The 25,367-nt window shown below is 37.0% G+C and overlaps 1 protein-coding gene across 4 annotated transcripts in view; it reads right to left on the bottom strand.

Moving 5' to 3' along the window:
- The window catches only part of FAM13A (family with sequence similarity 13 member A), a 285,708-nt gene that overhangs the window by 231,730 nt on the left and 28,611 nt on the right, over positions 1-25,367 (bottom strand). For all 4 annotated transcript variants that reach the window (XM_064486374.1, XM_031433856.2, XM_064486371.1 and 1 more), the window contains exons 2-3: positions 9,498-9,687; positions 2,180-2,389 (exon numbers count right to left, since the gene is read on the bottom strand). In XM_064486374.1, coding sequence (XP_064342444.1) covers positions 2,180-2,389; positions 9,498-9,654 — 367 coding nt within the window. In that variant the 5' untranslated portion in view covers positions 9,655-9,687. The remainder of the gene's footprint in view (positions 1-2,179; positions 2,390-9,497; positions 9,688-25,367) is intronic.

A 25,367-nucleotide genomic window follows, 5' to 3' on the forward strand; every position in this document is an offset into this window, starting at 1 on the left:
AAATGTTCAATATTGCTAATTATCAGAGAAATGCAAATCAAAACTATGATGAGGTATTATCTCACACCAGTCAAAACGGCCATCATTAAAAACTCCACAAATGATAAGTGCTGGAGAGGCTGTGGAGAAAAGGGAACCCTCCTACACTGCTGGTGGGAATGCAGTTTGGTGCAGCCATTATGGAAAACAGTATGGAGATTCTTCAAAAAACTAAAGATAGACTTACCATATGATCCAGCAATCCCACTCCTTGGCATATATACGGAGGGAACTCTAATTCAAAAAGATACATGCACCCCAATGTTCACAGCAGCACTATATATGATAGCCAAGATATGGAAGCAACTTAAAAGTCCATTGACAAATGAATGGATTAAAGAAGTTGTGGTATATTTATACAATGGAATACTACTCAGCCATTAAAAAGAATAAAATAATGCCATTCACAGCAACATGATGGACCTGGAGATCATCATCCTAAGTGAAGTAAGCCAGAAAGAGAATGAAAACTATCATATGGTATCATTCATATGTGGAATCTTAAAAAAAGAAAAAAAAGGAGACACTAATGAACTCATCTACAAAATAAACAGACTCACAGACACAGTAAACAATCTTATGCTTATGGAGGGGATAGGGATAGGAAGGGATAAATTTGGGAGTTTGAGATTTATAAGTGGTAGCCACTATATATAAAAATGGATTAAAAAAACAAATTTCTTCTGTATAGCACAGGGAACTATATTCAGTATCTTGCAATAACCTTTAATGAAAAAGAATATGAAAACAAGTATGTACATATATGCATGACTGGAACATTGTGCTGTACACCAGAAATTGACACATTGTAACTGACTATTCTTCAATAATAACAACAACAACAAAAAAAAACCCACAAATAACAAATGTTGGTGAAGATGTGGAGAAAAGGAAACCCTTCTACAATGTTGATGGGAATGCAAATTGATGCAGCCACTATGGAAAACAGTATGAAAGTTTCTCAAAAAATTAAAACTTAGAACTACCATATGATCTAGCAATTCCACTCTTGGATATATATCTGAAGAAGATGAAAACATTAATTCAAAAAGATACATACACTCCAATGTTCACAGTGGCATTATTTACAATTGCCAAGACATGGAAGTAACCTAAGTGTCCACCAAAAGATGAATGGATAAAGAAGATGTGTGTGTGTGTGTGTGTGTGTGTGAGAGAGAGAGAGAGAGAGAGAGAGAGAGAGAGAGAGAGAGAGGGAGGGAGAGAGAGAGAGAGAGAAAGAGATGGAATATTACTCAGCCACAAAAAAGAATGAAAATTTGCCATTTGCAACAGTGTGGACAGACCTGGAGGGTATTATGCTTAATGAAATATGTCAGAGGATGTGTCTTGTCGCCTATATGTGGAATCTAAAAAAAAAAATAAAACAAATGAGTATCTACAATAAAAAAAAAACAGACTCAGATTTAGAGAACATACTAGTGGTTATCAGTGAGGATAAGGGAGAGAAGGGGTAAGAGAGGTAAGGGTAGGGGGTTAAGAAGTACAAACTATTATGTATAAAATAAATAAACTACAAGGATATATTGTACAGCACAGAGAACACAGCCAATATTTTGATACCTTTAAATGGCATATACTACATAAACATTCTGAATCACTATGGTTTACACCTGAAACTAATATAATGTTGCAATCAACTATACCTCAATGGAAAAAAGATGTTTAAGGACCTTTAAAAATCAGCTTTTAACTTTAATTATGTAAAACGAGTACTATTTTAGGACTCAGTCTTGCTTATAAGAAAAGGAAAGCACACCAGTGACTTTTCAGTCTCAAAGGTCACTAACCAAACACAATTCAGTTAATTAATATTTCCTACATAGAATGTAATGCCTTATTGTTAGTACTTCTATGGTAGCCAGAAAAGATTTTCTCTGGCCCAAAAGCATCAGGGCTTTTCAATATTAGTTATGTACACATTCATATACCAACAGTCTAAGAAATTACATTTAATAATGGTATTTCATAATAGTTTAGTATTATTTTAGGGTAGAAGATGAGGACCTGGAGTAAAACAGCAAGATGGTGGTTATGCAGAAACCGCAAATATTTCAAAGCTTGGTTTTAGTTGAGGAGTAAAACTGCTTTGATTCCTGGCAGGAGCCACTGCACTCACCCTGAAAGAGCTGGATGAGCCGATGCTGGAGCGCGGCGGGGATCACGCTCTCGGGCAGCTCCCTCAGGAAGAGCTTCAGCAGGCTGGCGGCAGAGCACACGTCGCCGTCCGTCCCCAGCTGCACCGGCACTCCGCTCTCAAACTTCCCTCGGAGCTGCTCCACCACCTTCACGTTGCCGTTCACCCTGAACAGGCCTTCCTGGGTGAGCCCTGGAACAGCGAAGAAGGCGCACCGAAAATAACCCAGGTCTCTCACAGACAGATCCAAACTCTAAAGGACAGTCACCAAAATCCATAAATCTCAGGACAGGATTCTCCGAATAATTATCAAGCACTGGAGGACTTTCACAATTTATGAAGAGTGTTTTCTTAGAATAATAAATTTTCACATCTACTATGTATCCACTAAAAAGACTGTATGATTGTTATAAAAGCTGACCTCTAAAAATAAGGTTAGGACACATATCAACGTAGAACAGACATTACAGAAACTTACTCTGGGCTCCAAGAGCAGTTTAGCATTTTGAGAACAACTATTTAAAAAAAATAACATATATATAAGAAACTCCTTAATTACATGTGATTACCTTTGTAATAATTTGATAAAGAAGTAACAGTTCTTTAGTAATCGATAAATTCAAAGTATAAGACTCAGAGACTATAAAGTAGTGTAAGATAAAATCCTTGTCTTTAGCCAACAGATTTATGAATATTCATGTTGGCTGGGGTCAGCAGAGATGGCTGCATCATCCTTGGCTAAAGCGTAGGCAAGACCGAAAGGCTGGGGCTGATGTACTGTGAAGCTAATGCAGTGTAAACTTCAGGGCCCCTTCCAGTGCTCTGTCCCTAATTCTGTATTCTTCACTTTGTGTTCTTTTTCTCAAAGAGGGCCCCCAAAGGATTAAGCATCAGGACTCACAAAACCTTGATCTACCCCTTACAAAGAGAAACAAATACATGAATTGAGAAGCAGAGACTGGACGGCACAAAAATATGAAGGCAGATGAAAATATGGAGTGTTGAAGGTCAAAGAGTGATCTTTGGAAGAAATGGTAAGTAAAGGGCCATGCATGTCAAGGCAAAGAGTGAAAACTTTATCATTATTTATCACTGGAGCATTAAGTGTATGTGTGTGGGGTGGGGGTGGTGGGGAGACACAATATAATTGAGGTTTAAGGAAGACCTAGCTAGCTAAGAAGTCAAGAAAGGAGAGGGCAGAGAGCTTGCCTTAGGGGGACTGCAATCTACTATAAGGCAATTAGACAGGTTACGGTGGGAAGTGAAAAGGAGAGAATCAAGATGAGTTGGTAACTTAGTACCAAAGGGAAATAAGGGAAGAAGGGTTGAAAGGTAACTCTGATGCCTAGAAAACTAGGAACCCAAGAAAAAGCACTGTAAGTGACAAGGCAAAGGAGGCACGGGGCAGGCGGAAGGGGGACTGGTTTAGGGTAGAGATGATTTCCAGCCCACTGTGCTGGGTTTGAGGAGACAGAGCATCACGTGAGGGGAGGAACCTTGACAGTGTGAGAAACAATCTAAGGGAATAGTAACCCAAGCACTCGACCCGCCCCTCCCCTGTTGAGATCCTAATGGTGAACTTGAGGGTGACGGAAGTATTGAAGCCTATTAGACTTATTTAGACGGGATGTGTCTGTTCGTATCAGCCTTTGCTCCTTTCTCTTTCCTCCTAATTGTATTGCTCTTTCTAAAGAAAAAAGGGAGCTGATTCATTTTACTTTGTAATTTGATAAAACATTTTATGAACCCTTTAATTCAACAAATATTTAGTGAGTACCTAGTATTATGTTAGGTCCTAAAACAAAAAAATCAACCATGAGAAAAAACTTCAAACACTAGGATCCTCACAGAGTTTGTAGTCTGGTAAGATGTTCATGTTCTTCTACATACACATATTAGTTGGTTATGAAGAATACGAGTAACAAAAATTGACATGAATTTTAGCTCCAATTTTGACAACATTTTGTGAAACCAGAGATGATATTAAAAAATATTTAACAACCAGTATGGCCACGGCATCATGTAACCAGAGGAGACACCAGTCAGTATGTGTGCTAGGCAGCTTCTCAACTGGCCCCAATGATCCACATCCCTCTGTATCCACACCCATGTGTAATCCCCTCCCCCTTTGAGTGTGAGCTGGACCTAGTGACTTGCTTCCAAGCAAGAGAATATGGTGAAATGATGTGATTAGGTTCTAATCTCACTTTTGGATTAGGTTATAAAAGACTGTGACATCCACTCTGCTCGCTTCTGTGTTCTCTTTCTCACTCTCGCTCTTCTTGCTTGCTCACTCTGATGAATCAGCTGTTTTGTCAGCTACCTGATAAAAAGGTCCACGTGGCAAGGAACTGAGAGTGGGATCTGGACAACAGCCAGTGAATAACTGAGACCTTCAGGTCAACAGCCCACAAGGAACTGAATGCTGCAGACAACCAGGGGCATGAGCCAGTCAAGTGCTGCTACGACTGCAGCCTTAAAAAGAGACCTTATAACAGAAGACGTAACTAAGCTGTGCCCAGATTCTTGACCCACAGAAGCTGTGAGATAGTAAGCTGTCTTAATCTACTGTGTTTTGGGGTCATCTGTTATCCAGCAACAGATAACTAACACGATAAGCCATTCCCTTTAATACTGCAGAGTATCACCTACTACTGGGAGGCTTCAGCTTAGTCATTTTTAAAGCTTTCAAGGTGTCTCCTCTACTCTACAAAGCTTCATCTGTAACTTCAGAAACACATACTGGCATCAAGCGGAGAGCGCCCAATAAAAGAGAATCCCATTCCTGGCCAAGGCCCAAATCCTGCAGATTTAGAATTTTACATCATAGCCTTGTATCTACCCAGCTCCCAAGTCTGCTTTTGGCCCAGCAAATGCCCCTGGATCTGGTTTCACTGTGTTTTTCTAGCTTTGACCTGAGGTTCCCTCTTCCAATAAGGTTTTTTGACCCTTCCCTCAAATAAATATACTTCCAGTTATTCAAAAATAACTCCCCAGCTCCAAGAGCTGGCTTTGGTCTTCAAGGCTCCTGATCCCCCTGGACTTTACTAGAGGAAGAGAAGCTATAAATATAAGTCACTGAAATCAGTGCTTCTCAACCATGTTTTTCTGCTCCTGTTCCCATTTATTTGCACAACTCTCTTCCCTTAGGAGTATCTCTCGCCAAAGCAACATTTAGGATGCTTAGTAATTTTAAATCAGGAGAACTTAACCCCCGGACATGGCTCTATTACCCTCTGGGAAAAAGAATCCGTACAGTTTTTAAAAGCTCATTATGAACTTATAATAGTACAATACCCACATGAGGCTTACCAGAGTATATGACCTCTAAATTTTTAGGGAATGATTATAACAGAAATGTTCAGAGGGGTGAGATATTTAAAAGGCTTTATGGAGTTACTCTCATACATTTCTGAGATTCTGTTATATTTCTCTTCAGGAGATACAGGTTAATTGTCATGAACAGCAACTTAATACTGGTTCAGCAATGACAAAAATAACATCTACATTGACAGCTACGTTTTTGTACAGTTGAAATATTTATTTCAAAATTTGATGAATACGTGTATAAGTGTGTGAATATATCAATAGAAACTAAACATGCCAGAAGTCAGAATTTTTCTTATTGGCACACTGGCCCAAAAAGGAGTGACAATGTGTAAGCATATTCTGCCATCTGGTGGTGAGTGGAGAATCCTACACTATGTAAAGATCCCACAGGATCTTCATGCTAAGCTAGAAGGAACCCAGTAACACTGTCAGCAGACTGTTTTAAAATAACTAGTAACTTAGAAGATTATTCTTTGAATAGAAAAAATATACACACATATTGGTTTTCAAAGAAAAAAGTCCGAAATCCATTTAAAAGGCATTAATATAGGCCTTTATAAACCCTTTCTGTCTTACAATTCCTTTATAATAAAAGGTTTCCCTCACATCAAGTTGTTATCTACATATACATTAAATAGCCAAGTGTGACCACAATACCTACCTGCAGTTAATTATATAACCAATCATCCCTATATTCCATACCTGGCAGAGTGCCTCCTGCATTGTAGGTACACAATACACATTTGTCGTATGCATACTGTATCACAGGCACACGATAAATATTTGTGGACTTGAACTAAAAAACATATAAAACTAACTGAAGTATCTTGCTTTCAAACTTCATACCACTCTCCCAACTTACACAGGCCCTCTGGTTTATTACCATGATAGTTTCAAATACAGGAAGGGGCTGCTGGTTGTTCACAGGGTAATTAACCACATAGTCTTTTAAAATATAGGGCCGGTCCCCTACCCTAGACTGCCTTGTCAAGATTCTGATTCAGTGAATATGGGGCACCACCAACGTGCGGTATTCTGTAAGGATTCCACTAGTGTCTGTTTCACATCCCTGGTTAAGAATGGCTGATTTATTCCACTAAAACATTTAGTTTTACATTACCTGAATACATCCTATCAAAGCATAACTAAGGTGTGCTAAGGAGGGGTAGAAGAAAAGCATCCTCTAATTCAGATGTTAAAAGGGGGAAAAGAACATATCGGTGTATGCTTATATACTCATCAAATATCTTTGTAAGAACATACTAGAAACTAGTGTAATAATATTATCCCCGGGAGGGGATGAATGGTCAGGGGACAGGGTTTCAAGGGAGAGACTTTTCACTGAACACCCCTCTGAATTTTGAACCACATAAATATATTATTTAATAATTTTAAAATTAAAAATGAAAATGAAAATTATTTTATGTAAGAGTAACCTCAAGAGGCTACTATGCAATCATTGTTGGCTGAAGGGTCAGAATATTGATTAAGTCAAAACCAAAATGTTATTTTAGGTGGTCACACTTTGGCATCCAAATGAATAATTCTTAACAACCCTATTTAAGCTATTAAAGGAATTACCTACAGATCTGTGTGTATCTCAGTCTACAGGATCCAGTTTTCCTCCATACTGAGTGTGTAAATGAGTCCTGTCAAAGCTCTAACTCAGTAACATCTGGCCTCAGGATCCTGTAGGCCAAGGGCCCATCCTCCTGCCATGAGACATATAACACCTTCGTGTTTAGACTGTTTCTTCAAGTATTTGAACAAATCCAGAGCTGTCCTCTGGAACCTCACCCTCCCGCTGCTGTCTTCCTCCAAAAACAAGAGTGCACCTACAAGATGAGGTAAGAATGCAAACCTGGCTCTTCAGTTTTCACAACAAAGCATCATTTTGCCATCTACATACCTAATAACCTGAGCGAGAGCTGTTTTTCAGTGAAAACACCTGACGGGCTTCTGTGGTCTGAAGTGTCTGCCATACAGTCCCTGTCACAAGCAGCCACGCCCCTGCAGGGAACAGAGGTGCTATGCTTGGGGGCACGACCGACACCGCGTTCCTCCCAGTGCAGGGAACAGACGTGGAATCGTGGGAAGATTTGGGGCTGGAAGCCAACTGCACAAAGCACAGAATTTCTTCCAAGTCACAAGTTTTACATTTAAGAATGCCCCCAAATTTTATATTCTACTCTGCGATGAGTCTTGTTTTAGTAGAGAAATGTTTCAGTATAGAAAATGTAAATTCCAAGCTCTTCTCTCTGAATATTTCCTTCCCAAATCTCTTAAAATTTATTGATATTTATTATATAGTTTGCAGTTCTCCCATCATACCACCCTAGTTAAAAACCTGGATAATTTGAGAATGATGCTTTTAAGTCCTATTTTAAATAAAATCATAAAAAAGCTGTAAAACATAGTTCTCAGTAACTAAGAGATAATTTATCTTTTTATCATGCAATGTACTGTGGTACACTACAATTGTTTTACACAATTAATTTTATCATTCCAAAAGTAAATGACTTTCCTCCGTGTGCGCGCGCACACACACACACACACTGCCCACAGTAGGTTATAAATCATAGTTTTTGTGGTACCTCACTGACCCTGGAGTACATCAAGGTATTCAATAAGCTGATGACTGATCTCAAGCTAAAAGAGATACTCAAAAAGTATTCTAATACATTAAAAATTATTGATTATCAGTTGGAATTTAATGAATCAAGAGAACTCACTATTAATATTAGAACAGAGGATTTCAGCACTTAAAATTAGGAATCATTCCAGATCATTAGGCACATGAAAAAATGTTCAATATCACTAATTATCAGAGAAATGCAAATCAAAACTACAATGAGGTATCACCTCACACCAGTCAGAATGGCCATCATTCAAAAGTCCACAAATGACAAATGCTGGAGAGGCTGTGGAGAAAAGGGAACCCTCCTACACTGCTGCTGGGAATGCAGTTTGGTGCAGCCACTGTGGAAAACAGTATGGAGAGTCCTCAAAAGACTAGGAATAGATTTACCATATGACCCAGTCATCCTGCTCCTGGGCATATATCCAGAAGAAACCCTACTTCAAAAAGACACCTGCACCCCAATGTTCATAGCAGCACTATTTACAATAGTCAAGACATAGAAAGAGCCTAAATGCCCAACAACAGATGGCTGGATAAAGAAGATGTGGTATATTTATACAATGGAATACTATTCAGCCATAAAAATGACAACATAACGCCATTTGCAGCAACATGGATGTCCCTGGAGAATGTCATTCTAAGTGAAGTAAGCCAGAAAGAGAAAGAAAAATACTATATGAGATCGTTCATATGTGGAATTAAAAAAAAAAAAAAGAACATAAATACAAAATAGAAACAGACTCATAGACATAGAATACAAACTTGTAGTTGCCAAGGGGGCTGGAGGTGGGAAGGGACAGGCTGGGATTTCAAAATTTGTAGATACTGACAGGCATATGCAGATTAGATAAACAAGATTATACTGTATAGCACAGGGAAATATATACAAGATCTTGTGGTAGCTCACAGCAAAAAAGAATGTGACAATGAATATATGTATATTCATGTATAACTGAAAAATTGTGCTCTACACTAGAAATTAACACAACATTGTAAACTGACTATAACTCAATAAAAAAAAATGTTAAAAAAAATGGGCAGAAGAAAAAAACAAACAAAAAAAACCCCAAAAAACTAGGAATCATTCCAAACTAGAAACCTCAGTAATTAAAGTGATAGCTCCATGACAAATTCATTTAATATTGTCAAAATAATGGTAAGCCGCCATAATGCTCTTAATGTCTTTTTATAAGGGCAAAATACATTACACCATAATTTGATGTTCTAATTAAGGTGTTTTAGGGTATATGCTAGTAACATGTTATGACGTTATTCACACAAAAACCTTCTTCTGTAAAAACAATGGAATTAAAATACGACCGGACTCACCGTGCTTGGTCAAGTACTCGACTATGCTCCCCACTATAGCTGGGATGCCATTCTCAGTGAGGCCCTGCTGATGAAGGTCTTGGAGACTGACGCCAAATAACTTTTTGTAGGTGGAACTCTTCTGCTCGTTTTGTGGCACCGCTGCTATCTTTTTCATGTCTTCCTTCAGCCGAACTGCAGCTTTACTTTGCTTAAAACAGCGTAAGCAGAAAGAGCAGTCAGTCATATTAACCACAGGAGGTTGCATGGTTACAACAGAATCACCTGAATTAAAGTATAAGCATTTGGAGACAGAGAGCAGTGGTCTTGACTTATTTTTACTTCAACTCAAATCAAAATCCCTCATCTCTCTCTCAGGTTGCTCAGTGCTGAGAATGGCACACGCTGATATACTGGTTAAAAGGAGTGAAAAATAATGAGAAACCTAAAGCCACACTTAACCACACTTAAGCGTAGCTAAGAGAGGGAGCAATACACTGCAGTATCTTAGATATATTACTACAGTAACTGGGGGTGTGACTCACAACCTGGTTAACAGGAAAATAAAACATTTATAAGCACATTGAAACCCCATGCAGATCCTGAAAGAGTAAGATGTTACCCAACATAAAAAGTTATCTAGATGCCATTTTAAGGTAGCTTTAATTTGAAGGGTTAGAAAAAATATATATATGTAGGGTGAACATTTATTTCTGACTTGATTATATCTGAATATCTCAATAAGATTTTGGCACATAAAATCAACTTAATTCTCATTGTAGTTCAAAATGTTATCTGTGAAATAGCAATGTTTCAGGTAATCACAATTTTTAAAACTTCAACATATAATAAATAAAAAAATACAATTTACATTCAACTAATTCAAGTTATCACCACAGTGAAACCTCTATACAAATCTGTTTCTTCCGTTTAATAGAAAAATTTTCCCCAAGGAAGTATTTTAAAAGATAAATTTTAATATGGTTCAATATAACTAAATAGGGATTTCTTTTTTAAAAAAGTGTATGTCCTATATAAAAGTGTATATCTTTAAATACTAAAAAGATGGCAAAATGTGAACAACTTTATTTGGGGAGAGAGGAAGCAGACTGGGGGAAATGTTCACTAATTAAAAAGTGTCAATATTATAAGTGCAGGCTCATGCAGCTGTTAAACAATCTAAAAGCAGGATCATTACCTTCATTGTATAGCTGAGGAAACAAAGATCAAAGAGTTAAGAAGTAATCTGGTAAAAGTCATGGAACTGGTCAGAAGACAGTCTCATCTGACCCTAAGTCTGTATTTCTCTCCTTAATTTAGATTAAAGTGCAGTTTGTGTATAATTATAGTAACAAACTATGATAAATATTGTATGTGACACATGACAATTACACAAAGATAATTCTATAATCTTGATTTTTAGTAAGGTCCCCATAATTTCAATTTGACCTTGAATTTTATAATCTACATAATCAGACCAACTTTTATAGACATATTTGCAGATTTTAATAGGTCATATTTGAAAGCCATATTTCCCTAGTGAGGATTCAGCAATGTAAAGTTAAAACATAGATTTAGTAACCCATTAATACTACTAATAAGGCACAGTGTTAGCTACTACAGAGCAGTAGGGGCTAGAACTATCATCTCTGTCACCAAGGAAGTCAAGTCAAACTTGTAACAACTACTATTTTTGTGTGTGAGTTTAAAAATCTATCCATCTCCTTCAAATGAACGAACATATGGGAAGTTTCAGTCAACCAGGTCTGTGGTGAGTAAGCAGCCAAAAAGCAACCTGTAATAATGAAACTGAAAATGGTCTCAAGTGTGGCATTAAAGCCAGCTGACAGTATGAGGTTAAATTATACAAATTGTATCTTTTATTTCACCTTCTTACAGACACAATAGAGCACAGTGGTTTAGAGCATGGACTGTGGAACCAGACTCCCTGTTTCAAATCCCATTCTGATCTTATTAGCTGTGTAACCCTGGACAAGTCACTTACACTCCGTGTGCCTCTGTTCCCCCATCTACGAAATGGGGATACCAGAGGTTCCTATCTCATATGAATATATGAGGCTGAAATGAGCTCGTACACGTAACAAGAATGAGACGAGTGTCTGGAATACTCAGTAAGTACTGTTATCCTCATCACCATCCTTCTTCTAGGAAATTATTCTGATTTCTTCTCAAAAAATTGAGAGATACTCAACCACTCCTGTACTTAATGTCTGTGAGGACTAACCTGATGACTAATTATTCTCCATAGACCTCTAAATCTAAAATATTTAGGTATGACTTTTGAAAGATAAAGATAAAATCATTTTGCACATTAGTATCAGAATTTCTCGAGTTTTTACTAGAAATTTTCAAGACTTTCTCAGAATTCTGTCTAAATGTCAGTTTAAAACCTAAATTAACAATCTCTCTGCTGCTAGCCCTGTTCCTAATTTTGCCCTTCACTCGAGTACAGTCAATATGCTCTGTCTCCTGTTAACAGTGTAAATAAACACTCCTGGCATTATGGTTCAGTATTTTCAAGTCTGAGACATGTCATTAACCTCATACATCTTGAACTGATTGCAAATTAAACTACCTGTTTACTCAGCATAGAGCCATATTACATAGGCAAGTTTATATGTAATCATAGTAATAAAGGAACATCTGATTATTGCTTTTAATTGGTAATCTAATTTAGGTTTACACTTTTTAAAAAGTAAATACTGTTTTAAAACAACCACAATGAAACAGACAGCTTTATTTTCAGACATCCAAATCAATTCTTCAGTGATGGGCTTAGAACAAATATAAAATATCCTTTATGGTAAGTACTAAGAAATATTCAATAGTTCCTTACTCATGAAAAAATAAAACTAAGGACATGAAAAGCCATTTATGACAAATTCCATTTAAGCTGAAATTACTTTCTACCTTTATTCAATGTTAGATCATTCTCTTTATAAACGTCAATGTCTGTAGAATTTCAGCTTCCCTTCAAACACACACTTAACTTTTCTTGATCTAATATAAGCTGAAAAATAAGTTACTAATTGAGGTATTCTGAGTCAATCTTAACTTTGCATATATTCCCATTCATCACTTGAGTTTGAAAACTGGACTCTGCATCTGTAAAAGCAATTTAGGTTCCCACATTAAAAGGCAGACAGGGAACCTTGGGAACAATCTGTAGGGGTCATTTAGTGCTTAAAGTATCACTTGAGGAAAGGAAACCAGGACCCAAAAAGTTGCGGTGAACTCAGTGAGAAAGGGCTCAGCCCATGTCGCCTAATTTTATACCAATATTCATTTTCATAATTAATGGTGACCTTGTTTTTCTATGCTTTTATTTATGATCAAAAATACTTAACTAGCTCACAAAATGTGCACACCAGGACAGTAGTGGATATTTGTTGATTGGGGGCCACCTAGCCTCTATTTCTCCTTTTTCCTAGTGACAAATCCTGCCTGCCTTTGGGGGAATGACCGCACCCTCGGTGTGCACAGCTCTGATGAGGCGACCACTCCAACCGCTGCCCTGCCTTTAGGAAGGGCTGGGCTAGGGCACCCTAGCCGATCAGACCCTTCCTCCTGCAGACCACTGAAGCCTGAGTGGACTGTCACAAGGACAGAAACATGGTTGGAGCTAATTTATTCCAGCCGCAGTGCTCTCACTGGATGGTTAGATTAACTAACCAGTAGACTAACTCTTGCCAGCTGCATCCCCAGAGCTGCTATGTGTGGTCCTTTGGCTGCCCTCTCTGACACTGGTCCTCCAGCTGTTCCTTCCACATGGTGAGCTACTCCATAGCTTTCCAGTAAAGTTTCTTTGGGCTTAAGTTAGCCAGAATCATCCATTTCTGTTTGGTAGCAACACACACACACACACACACACACACACACCCCAACTGATAAAAGTGCCCTGGAAAAAGAAAAAAGAAACAATAATCAAGAGCAGAGAGGAAACCAGGGTTTTAGAAAATAAGAGAAAATCAGAATGATAATGACAACTAACTTTTATGGAATGTTCACTGACTATATCAGTCACTTTAGATGGCTTCACTCATTAAATCCTAATAAAGACACACTGGGAAGGAAGATACGTTTGTGAACTCTGTTTCACAGAGCAGCCAAGTAATGTGTTCCAGGTGCTGTCAAAGATGTGATGTGGCCAGCAGTGACACGGGCAATCTGAGTCCAGAGGACACATGCTTAATGCTGTCTCCAAAAAGAAAGTGTTGAGAATCAACCACTATATATACAAAGATAAAAAACAAATTCCTTTTGTATAGCACAGTGAACTATATTCAATATCTTGTAATAACCTTTAATGAAAAAGAATATGAAAACAAACATACGTATATATGCATGACTGGGACATTACGCTGTACACCAGAAATCCATACATTGTAACTGACTATATTTCAATTAAAAAAAGCATATACTGGGAAAGCTCACTTGCTAAAGATAAAACAAAATAATTATTCTTATAGTAGAGGAAAATAGGATTATTTATATGTTTCTTGGTCTCCTTAAGATATGCTCAGAAGCAACATCACTATTTTTGATATTAGAATCCGCACAGAGAAGGCTTTTATCAGTAGGACGCATTTCAGAAGTCTTGAGTTTTTATAATAGCCAACATTTACTGAGTGCTGATTTTGTGCCAGACTCTACTGTAAGTGCTTTAAAATTAAAACCTCAAAATTCCAAAACAAATTTATCAGTAGGTACTTTTACTATTCCAATCTGGACAAGAAAATTAAGGTACGAAGAAAAAGAAACTTGTCTCATACAGTTGGAGAGCCAGAATATAATACCCCGCTGCTCTGGCTCTAACATGTGAGCTCAGAACCCTGAAAGACTTTAGTATTTGCAGAAACTTTAATGTAAGTGGTTCTGTGAAGCCCCGAGGGGGACAATACTACATACAGCACAGAGCTTAATACAAAAATCGATTTTAGACTACTGAATTCAACTGCCTGTTTTTCCTTAAGGCAATCCTCCAAGAATTTAAGTACCACAAGGTTAAGGCACTTTGAAGGACAATCAGGCTACACTGCTGGTTAAATTCAGACCTGTGCACTTGAAAACTCTTTGCAAATGGGGCTAGGACTAATACAGCCAAGCAGGATGTGGAAGCAGAACAGATAATCCATACCAAATAAAAGGGGTGCAAGGAAAGTACAAGATAAGCCCGAGACATCTTGCTCTAGAAGGCAAGGAAATGCTTAAGGACTAATGGGGTGTGTCAAAAAGACCTGTGGGCCAGCTGACACAGTTCCTATCGGCCAAGTTTAGGTCAGCTGGAGCACCACGAGTAAGAACTGTAAATGATTACCACATCCGGTATAAACACAAATCCCTGAATCAACAGTGATCCTAGGAAGAGTGAGGGAAATGGGTTAAAAAAGTAAAAGTCCTCTTTACAGAACATGCTGCAGCTAAATACAGAAGGAATAACAGAATTAGAAAATGAGCATTTTCAACTAATCATTTAACAAATAATTTTGCCAAGGATTGTCGGTGGATGCTAAAGCAGGTGAAAAGTTGTTGGAGAACAGGATTTTCAGAGTCTCAAAGATCACACAGTATTTGCAAAGGGAAAAAAAAAATTTACCTTTACACTTGATATCTCTGAGGACTCGGCTTAACTCAAAAGATTAAATTTATCATCACTCATCATGATGAGTTGACATTATGTGCTCCTGATGTGATGCAACATGCAGAAAACATCATTTATAAAATATTCTTGCCAAAAATGTTTAAGCTGATGCTCATCTAGCCTCTAAATCTAACAGTTTACATGAAGTTCAGGAGCTAAAAGAACAAGTTAAATGACAGTGAGGAAACAGACAAATTAGGAATCAGGGCCATTCTAACAGACAGCTAGCCTGGAATTTTTGAAACATTAATGTTATGAGGAAAAGACTAATTCTAGATTTCAAAGAAAATACACAAGCTTCAAATGTAATATATGAATATTGACTGGTTCCTGGCTGAAAAATAGAAGAAAAAAGTAGCCAATTTTCCATGGGACAACTAAGGAAATTTGAATATGTGTTGTACATTAGATGGAATTACTATAAAGGTGGATTCTGCAGCAGCAGAGTTTGTGGCTGGGCACTTATGGAGGAGAGGCTGACACCTAAGCCAATTGTTGGTGCTCCCACAGCAGGTGTAGCTTTGACGAGCTTTGAGGGCATGCACTTTGGGAGTACACACGAGCCAGAGGTGGAACTGAGGCCGAGCAGTTTATTGGTGCTCCCACAGCAGAGGCGGGTCGGGTAACAGCTACAGCAGCAGTGATTTTCATGAGCCCCGCACACCAAGTGGTGTGTGGCATCACGGTCTCATGACCTGCTAACAGCTCCTAGGAAGAACACACAGCAACCCTTTTTCCAGAGAAGTCTTCCAGTCCTGCCCACCTCACGTTGCTGCTTAGAACCACATGATGACACCTACTACAACAACTGGAGGGCAGACGCTGCCCCCAACAGGACTGTGACAACCACATAGCAAAGAGAAGGCCCCATTCAACATCCAGCACAGGCTCTGGTCACCATTACACCAAACACACCCTATCAAGAGAACAACAGCCAGCACACTGAGGGAATATGTGGCAGGCATCCATAACAAAAACAGCCCTCACACCAAAAATATTGGACTCACACAGTGCACAGGGATGCTCCCACATAAAACCAGCCCTTCAAGACCAAAGTAGGTAATTGTTTCTCCTAAATTCATAGAGCCAGAGAAATATAGGAAAAATGAAAAAGCAGAGGAATTACTCCCAGTTAAAAGAATGAGAGAAATCCCCTGAAAGAACAATGAAACAGATCTCTCTGGTCTCCCAGGCCCCAACTTCAAAAAGGAGGTAATAAAAATGCTAAAGGAATTAAGAAAGATGATCTATAGAAATGCAGATCACTGTAATAAGGAACTAGAAACTATAAAGAGAAACCAATTAATGCACAAGATGAAAAAGTGATCTGGAAGATGGAGTAATGGAAATAACCCACTCAGAACAGCAGAGAAAATGACAAATGAAAAAAATGGAAAGAAAGCAACACATGAGACCTATGAGATAACATGCATAGATTGTCATGCTTTATAGGGATTCCAGAAGGAGAAGGGAAAAGAAGATCAAAAATGTATTTGAAGAAATTATGGCTGAAAACTTTCCAAACCTAAAGAAGGAAACAGATAACCAGGTACAGGAAGCACAAAGGGCCCAAACAAGATGAACCCAAACAGACCTATACCAAGGCGTATCATAATTAAAGTGGCAAAAGTTAAAGATAAAGAGAGGATTTTAAAGGCAGCAAGAGAAAAAGTCATTTACAAGGGAACCCCCATAAGGCTATCAGCTTGTATCTCTGCAGAATCTTTGCAGGACAGAAGGGAATGGCCATGATATATTCAAATTCCTGAAAGGAAAAAACCTGCAACCTAGAATAATTTACCCAGCAAGATTATCATTTAGAATAGAAGGAGAGGTAAAGAATTTCTCACATGAGCAAAAACTAAAAGAATTAAGTAATACTAAATTTACCCTAAGAGAATACTGGAAGATCTTCTTTACAAAGAAAAGCAGCAAGAATCTATACAAAAGGGAAAGTCATAATAGGAAATGCAAACATATAAAAGGATTGAAATCACTTAAAAAGCCAGCATGCAGATTAAAAATAAAAAATGTAAAAGCAATTATAACCACAGTAAATAAAAAGTGTAAGCATGAAGATGTAAAATAAGACATTAAAATGACAAAATGTGGAAGGAGGGGAGTATAAAAATGTAGATCTTTTAGAATGTATTTGAATTTTTATGACTATCAGTTTAAAGAAAGTAGATATAGTTATGGGTCAACATACTTGAACTCCATGGTAACCACAAATCAAAACCATAACACAGATTCACAAAACCCAAAAAGAAAGGAACTCAAGAACACTACAAAAGTAAATCAAACCACAAAAGGAAAAGCACAAAGAAGAAATGAAGAAAAAGTACAAAGACAATTGGGAAACAATGATTAAAATGGCAATAAGTACATTTCTATCAATAATTATTTTAAATGTCAATGGACTAAATGCATGGATCAAAAGACAATGGCAGACTGGATTAAAAAAACAAGAACCTGCAGTATGCTGCCTACGAGAGACTCAGTTCAGCATAAAAGACATAGACTGGAGTAAGGAGATGGAAAAAGATATTTCATGCAAATGGAAAAAAACAAGAAAGTGGGGAAAGAAATACTCTTATCAGACAAAAGAGACTAAGACAAAGGTCATAAGACAAAGAAGGGCAATATATAATGATAAGGGGATCAATCCAAGATGAGGATATTACACATGTTATCATACACTCAACCAATACAGGAGCATCTAAATATATAAAGCAAATACTAACAGACATAAAGTGAGAAACTACAATAATACAATAAATAGTAGGAGATCGTAACACCTCATTGACATCAATGGACAGATCATCAGTAACACAACAAAGGTCCTAAATGACACAACAGGCCAATTGGACTTCATTGGTATCTACAGGACACGACCTCCAAAAAATACATATTCTTTTCAAGCACACATGGAACATTCTCTAGGACAGACTACATACTAGGTCACAAAACAAACCTCAACAAATTTAAGTAGAAATTATTTCAAACATTTTTTCTGACCACAATAGTGTAAAACTAGAAAACAACAGGAAAAAAAAAAATGGGAAGAGAACAGACACATGGAGACTAAACAGCATGCTACTAAAAAACCAATAAGTCAAAAAAGAATCCTGAAAATACCTTGATACAAACAACAATGAAAACAGAACTTTACAAAATCTATGACACAGCAAAAGCAGTTCTAAGAGGGAAGTTCATAGCAATATAGGCTTTCCTCAAACAAGAAAAATCTCAAATAAACAACTTAACCTATCACCTAAAAGAATTAGAAAAAGAACAAAAAACTCAGAGTCAGCATAAAGAAGGAAATAAAGATTAGAGAAGAATTGGAGATTTAAAAACAGAAAAAAAGCAATAAAACCAAGAGCAGGCTTTCCCAAAAGATAAACAAAATCAACAAGCCTTTAGCTGGGCTCACCAAGAAGAAAAGAGGACCCAAATAAATAAGAAGTGAAAGAGAAGACATAACAACCAACACACACACACACACAAATCCTAAGAGAATACCATGAACAGTTATACACCGACAAATTGGACAACCTAGAAGAAATGGACAAGTTTCTAGAAACATACAGCCTGACAAGAATGAGTCAAGAAGAAACAGATAGTTTAAACAGACCAATCACTGAAAGTGAAACAGAATTGCTAATTGGAAAAAAAAAAAATATCCCTGGAAACAAAAGTCCAGGACTGGATGGCTTCACTGGGGATTCCTACCAAACATACAAAGAATTTGTACCTATCCTTCTCAAACTCTTCCAAAAAGATTGAAGAGAAAGGAACATTCCCAAAATCATTCAGTGAAGCCACCATCACCTTGATAACAAAATATAAAAAAGTAAAATTATAGGCCAGTATCTTTGATGAATACAGATGCAAATATTCTCAACAAAATACCAGCAAACTGAACTGAACAATACAAAAAGGATGATACACCATGGTCAAGTTGGATTCATTCCAGGGTCACAAGGATGGTTCAACATAGGCAAATTAAAGTGATATATCACATTTTAAAAAAGGAAAGACAGAAACCACATGATCATCTCAACCAACAGAGAAAAAGCATTTGACAAAATTCAACACTTATTCAGGATAAAAAGTCACCAAAGTAGGTGTAGAGGGAACACCTCAAGATGATAAAGGCCATTTACAGCAAACCCACAGCCAAACATAATACTCAGTGATGAAAAACTAAAAGCCTTACTGCTAAATTCAGGCACAAGACAAGGATGCCTACTTTCACCACTTCTTTTCAACACAGTATTGGAAGTCTTAGCCAAGGCAATCAGACAAGAAAAGTAAAAGGAATCCAAATTTAAAAGGAAGGGGTAAAACTGTCACTATTTGCAGATGACATGATATTCTATATTAAGAACCCTAAAGTCTCCACATAGAAACTGCTAGAACTAATAATCCAGCAAGGTAGCAGGATACAGGATTAATATACATAAATTTAGTGTGTTTCCTTACACTAAGAATAAAACATCAAGAAGACAGTCTCTTCAGCAAGTTGTATTGGGAAAATTAGATGGCCACATATAAATCAATGAAGTTAGAATACTCCCTTCACAGCATACACAAAAATAAACTCAAAATGTCTTAAAGACTTAAATACAAGACATGACACCATGAAACTCCTAGAAGAGAACATAGGCAAAACATTCACATAAATCGAAGCAATATTTTCTCAGCAATATTTCCTTAGATCAGTCTCCCAAGGCAAAAGAAATAAAAGCAAAAATAAACAAATGGGACCTAATCAAACTTATAAGCTTTTGCACAGCAAAGGAAACCATAAACAAACAAAAAAACCCTATAGACTGGGAGAAAATATTTGCAAACAATGTGACTAACAAGGGCCTAATTTCTAAAATATATACACAGTTCATACATCTCAACATCAAGCAAACAATCCAGTATGAACTTGTTGTTTATCTGTTATATATATATTAGTATCTGAAAAAGAATATGAAATGAATATATGCATGTTCATGTATGACTGAAGCATTATGTTGTACACCAGAAACTGACACAACATTGTAAACTGACTACGCTTCAATAAAAAAAAAATCATACAATGGAAAAAAAAAAACAATTCAATCAAAAAATGAACTGACGACCTAAATAGACATTTCTCCAAAAAAGATACCCAGGTGGACAAAAGGCACAAGAAAAGATGCTCAGCATCTCTAATTACCAGAAAAACGCAAACAAAAACTTCACATCTGTCAGAATGTCCATCATCAAAAAGTCTACTAATAAATGCTGGAGAGGGTGTGGAGAAAAGGAATCCTTGTACACTGTTGAGGGGAATGTAAATTGGTACAGCCACTATGGAAAACAGCATGAGATTCCTTAAAAAACTAAGAAGAGAGCTACCATGTTATCCAGCAATTCCACTCCTGGGCATATAGCCAGAAAAAATAAAAACTCTAATTAAAAAAGATACATGTACCCCAATGTTCACAGCAGCACTGTAATAGCCAAGATACGGAAACAATCCAAGTGCCCATCCAAAGATAACTGGCTAAAGAAGGTGTGATAAACATACGCACACAATGACTGGATTACTCAGTCACAAAAAAGAATGAAATATTGCCATCTGTAGCAACATATTTGGACCTAGAGAATATTATGCTTAGTAAAGTAAGTCAGACAGAGAAAGACAAATGTATCACTTATACATGGTATCTAAAAAATAATACAATGACTCTATATATAAAACAGACTCACAGACATAGAAAACAAATTTATGGTTACCAAAGAGGGAGGGAGGAACAAATTAGGAGTATGAGGTTAACAGATACGAACTACTATACATAACATAGATGAGGAACAGGGGTTTACTGTATAGCACAGGAATTATATTCAATATCTTGTAACAATCTATAATGGAATATAATCTGTAAAAACCTAAATCACTATGCTGTACACCTAAAATTAACACAATATTGTCAATCAGCTATACTTTAATAAAAAACACTTTTTTAAATGATGAAGAAATAGAGACCTCCCAAAGAGATTCCTTGCTAACAAAGAGCAACATCATTTTTCACAATTAGGAGGGAAAGGAATATGTTCTCTTCAAACTACAATTAGAAAATTAACAATAACAGTTGTAGGGTTATTCTTACAGAGATGTGGACAACTCCGTTAGCCTGGATAGGGCTGCAGCACTGGGAAAGCACTCCATTGGAAAACAGGGTACCTGGGCTTGAACCCTGGTTTTCCTACTGACTTGGACATTTTCACAAGGAATGTCATTCTCTTTGGTCAAGTGTGAAGCTTAGGAAAGGGGCAAACGCAACCCTGGACAACATATGTTCTTTGTCCAGCCACACAGCTAAGTCAAGCTTATGCATCACCAGGAGGACAATACTGCAGTCAGGGACCCTCACATTCAACCTGCTGACCTTAGAGAAGTTTTCATCTATACCAACACTGGGTCCTTGTCATTTAAAATGCAATAGTACCACCTACTTTAAAGTGTTATGAGAGTTTAAACATTATTTAAAATAATGTAGAAGGTATGAGATTTTAAAATAACGTAGAAAGTATGTAAAAGCATCTATCACAGAATCAGAAGACACTTTATGCTGAAAAATGATTAAGAATTTATTTGCGGTAACAAATTCTTTCCAAGGACACTGTGGAAGAGTTGGCAGTTGCCTAGCAATGGGTAATTTTCCTCTTCTCTCTTAACAACAGAACTCTGATTTTGTTGGAGGGTCAGGAGCAAAGTCCCGAGTTGAAATATACCCACCTCCCCTGTAGCATCATATCCTTGAAGATACGGGTGACTACGTATCTAAGTTTGGCCAATGAGATGTAAGCAGAAGTTGTTAACAGGACCACCAGAAATATTGCTTTAAAAAGAGGCCAACTCATTTTTTTTTCCTATATTCCTGTTTTCTGCTTAGATCACAGTTGTAATGCCTGGGAGCCAGCCTGTGACTACGTAACGGTCCAGAAGCTAGAAGCTAAGCTCTAAGGACAGTAAAACAGGGGGGAAAAAAGGTGGGAGACTCACAACCTGATAACATCACAGAATCAGCCTGGAATACCCATCTATGGACTTCTTTTATATAAGAGAAAAAAAAATCGGTTTCAAATAATGCTCTGTTAGAAAGTCAGCAATTATTTATTGAACATACTGTTAGGTCAAGAAAATCACAAGTTTCCTATAAATCAGTTTTTCCAAATCTAGCTCATTAACTTAAAAAACCCAAAGCACTTTTTGGATATCTTATTCGTTGCCCTTACACAGATTATCAATGTGCATTGTAGAGCTAAACAACAGTTCTTAACCTGGAATCCACAGATCAGGAATCCTTAAAATACATGAAACATCAAATTTTTAGAAATCATATTCTCAAGAGGTCTATGATCTGAAAAATTAAGATCTAAGAATCTTTAGACATCAATAGAAAAGTTAGGTTTAATTAAAATTTTTAAAAAATAACTCATTTCTCTATCCAAACACTTAAAATACCTCGAATCACTGTGTATCTCATGTCAACTAATTTCCACCACTTAGACTAGAAAAGATTAAAGAATCCTTATTACCTAGTATTATTGGAATGTTAAAGAAACTATTAAGAACAAACCCAATAAGAATCTTCTGAATTTTCTCACTTCTCTTTCTGAAACCACACAGATTAAGATGAATAAAAGTCAATCAACAGAACGCAGAAAAGTTATAGACTCCAGTTGTGTATTACTGCTGCAAAAGGTAAAGACAGGGCAGAAAACATAGAGCAGACATCACACCAGCACTATGGGGAGTCTGGAGAGGACCAGCAGGAGTCCAGACATGCAAGCTCTTTAAAAGCACCTACAAATATTTATTACTTTAAAGACAGAGCACATGGTGAGAGGGAGCTCAACAAGGCTCACCTGCTTAGAGGAAGAGGCGAAAGATGACACACAAAGTACCCACAGGGATCCCAACAGGTGGCTACCAGGAAGCACAAGAAAAATATGCCCCCAATAGTGAGTGCATCACCTTGGAGGGCAATTTTGTGAAGAAAAGGCAGCAGAGCTCTCCTGACCCAGGTTAGTTTCAGAGAGGTGAAGGAGAGATGGCCGAACACAAGGGCCACATTTAAGGAAACAGTCCTTTGGCAGCAAGAGAGGAGGCAGTCCCAGGGCTGTAAAACTTGAAAAGCTACCTTGGCCTCTCATCACTATACCCCACAGGAACCTCTTGATACTGGTATCACAAACACCAATCTCACTGAAATGTGAGGAAGAAAAATGGAACACAGCCAGCAACTAAACAGAGACAGTATTTTTTAAAAAGTATAAAAGATCATCGTGACTTTCTTGAAATAACTCATCAGAAAAATGTTGCCAAGAAACAGATGAAAACCGTAACCTAACAAAAACAACAAAAGTTAACAAGGAAATGATACCAAGAGCACATGCAACAATGACAAAGATAAACTGGATTTCATTAAAATGAAAACCTTTTGTGCATCCAAAAACATTAACAAGAGTGAAAAGACAACCACAGAACAGGAAAAAGTATTTGCAAATCATCTATCTGATACAGGTTTAATATCCAGAATATGTTTAAGAACACCTACAACTCAGTAACTACAACAACAAACCCATTTCAAAAAATGGGTAAATGACTTAGAGACTTCTCCAAAGAAGACACACAAGTAGTTAATAAGCAAATAAAAAGATGCTCAATTTCAGTAGTCATTAGGGATTCGCAAATCAAAACCAAAATTAGATACACTTCACATTCATTAAGATAGTTATTATCAAAAAAAAAAATCTAGAAAGTGAGTGCTGGATGGGATGTGGAAAAACTGAAACCCTTATGCATTGCTGGTGATGATGTAAAATGATACAGCACCAAGGCAAACAGGTGGTTCCTCAAAAAGTTAAATATAGGATTACCACATGATCCATCAATTACACGTCTGAGTATGTGCCCTAAAATCAGAAACTCAGATACCTGTATACCAACGTTCACAGCAGCACTATTCACAACAGCCAAAAGTAGAAAATAACCCAAATGCCCATCAACAGATGAAAACAAAATGTGGTGTATATACACAATGGAATATTGTTCAGTCTTATAAAGGAATGAAATTCTCATAACATGATATAACATAGATGAACTCTGAAAATGTTATGCAAAGTGAAATAAGCCAGACACACAAAAAACCCAAAACTGTATGATTCTACTTGTACAAGGGACCTAGAATAGGCAAATTCATAAACATAAAGTAGGAGAATGGTTCCAGGGGCTGGGGTGGGGAGGGAGGACAGGGAGTTACTGTTTAGCGGGTATAGAGTTGGAGATGATGAAAAGGTTTTAGAAATGGAAAATGGTAACAGTCACACAATACTGTGAATGTACTAAAGTCACTGAATTATAAACCTAAAAATAGTTAAAATGGTAAATTTTATGTCACATACATTTTACCACAATTTTTTTAAAGTTAATCAATTGATCACAATGATGAAAGGATACCACAAAACAGAAATACAAAAATTTAGGGAAGAGATAATCAGTCAAAAAGAGAATGTGAAATGGAGATCGGCAGAAATTAGCAAAGGAAGGAAAGGAGAAGACACAAACATTTCAGAAGTAAAGACTAAATTCTGATGAGCACAAAGGAGAAGAGAAACCACTGACAGCCCAGTAAGGGACATGGAAGACATAAATGAGGAAAGTAAACATAGTGAAACATTTAAAAAAATCTCAAGGATCTGATAGCTACAAAAAGCAGTTAAATAAACTCCAAAATATGGGTTACTGAAGTCCCCAAAGAAGAAAACCAAATAATATCTTGGAGTAGAATAGTTAATGAAGTAGAATATTTAGTAAATTAGAATATTTAAAGATGTAATTCACAAAAACTTTGTTTAAATAGAAGCCCTGAATCTATGAATTGAAATGGCACATCATACCCAGAACAGTCCAACAAGGTAGTCAAGGAAAGAAAACACGAGCCAAAATGTAATAACCAATCAAGTTGTCCATCAACTATAAAAGCTACCGTTTGAATATACAAAGGCTAAAAGAATACTGTGCCCGTGACCCTTCCTTCCTTGAGAAAACCACCAGAGCACAAACTTTAACCAATTAATAAATGACTGGAGAGACTTTGATGAAAAGACTGGCAAAGACATTTGAAAAGGAAATTTTAAAAAGAAATTAAAATTTTTTATTTCAAAAAATTAAGAAATAA

This window comes from Camelus dromedarius, chromosome 1, assembly GCF_036321535.1.
Source record: "Camelus dromedarius isolate mCamDro1 chromosome 1, mCamDro1.pat, whole genome shotgun sequence".
Classification (NCBI taxonomy): Eukaryota; Metazoa; Chordata; class Mammalia; order Artiodactyla; family Camelidae; genus Camelus; species Camelus dromedarius.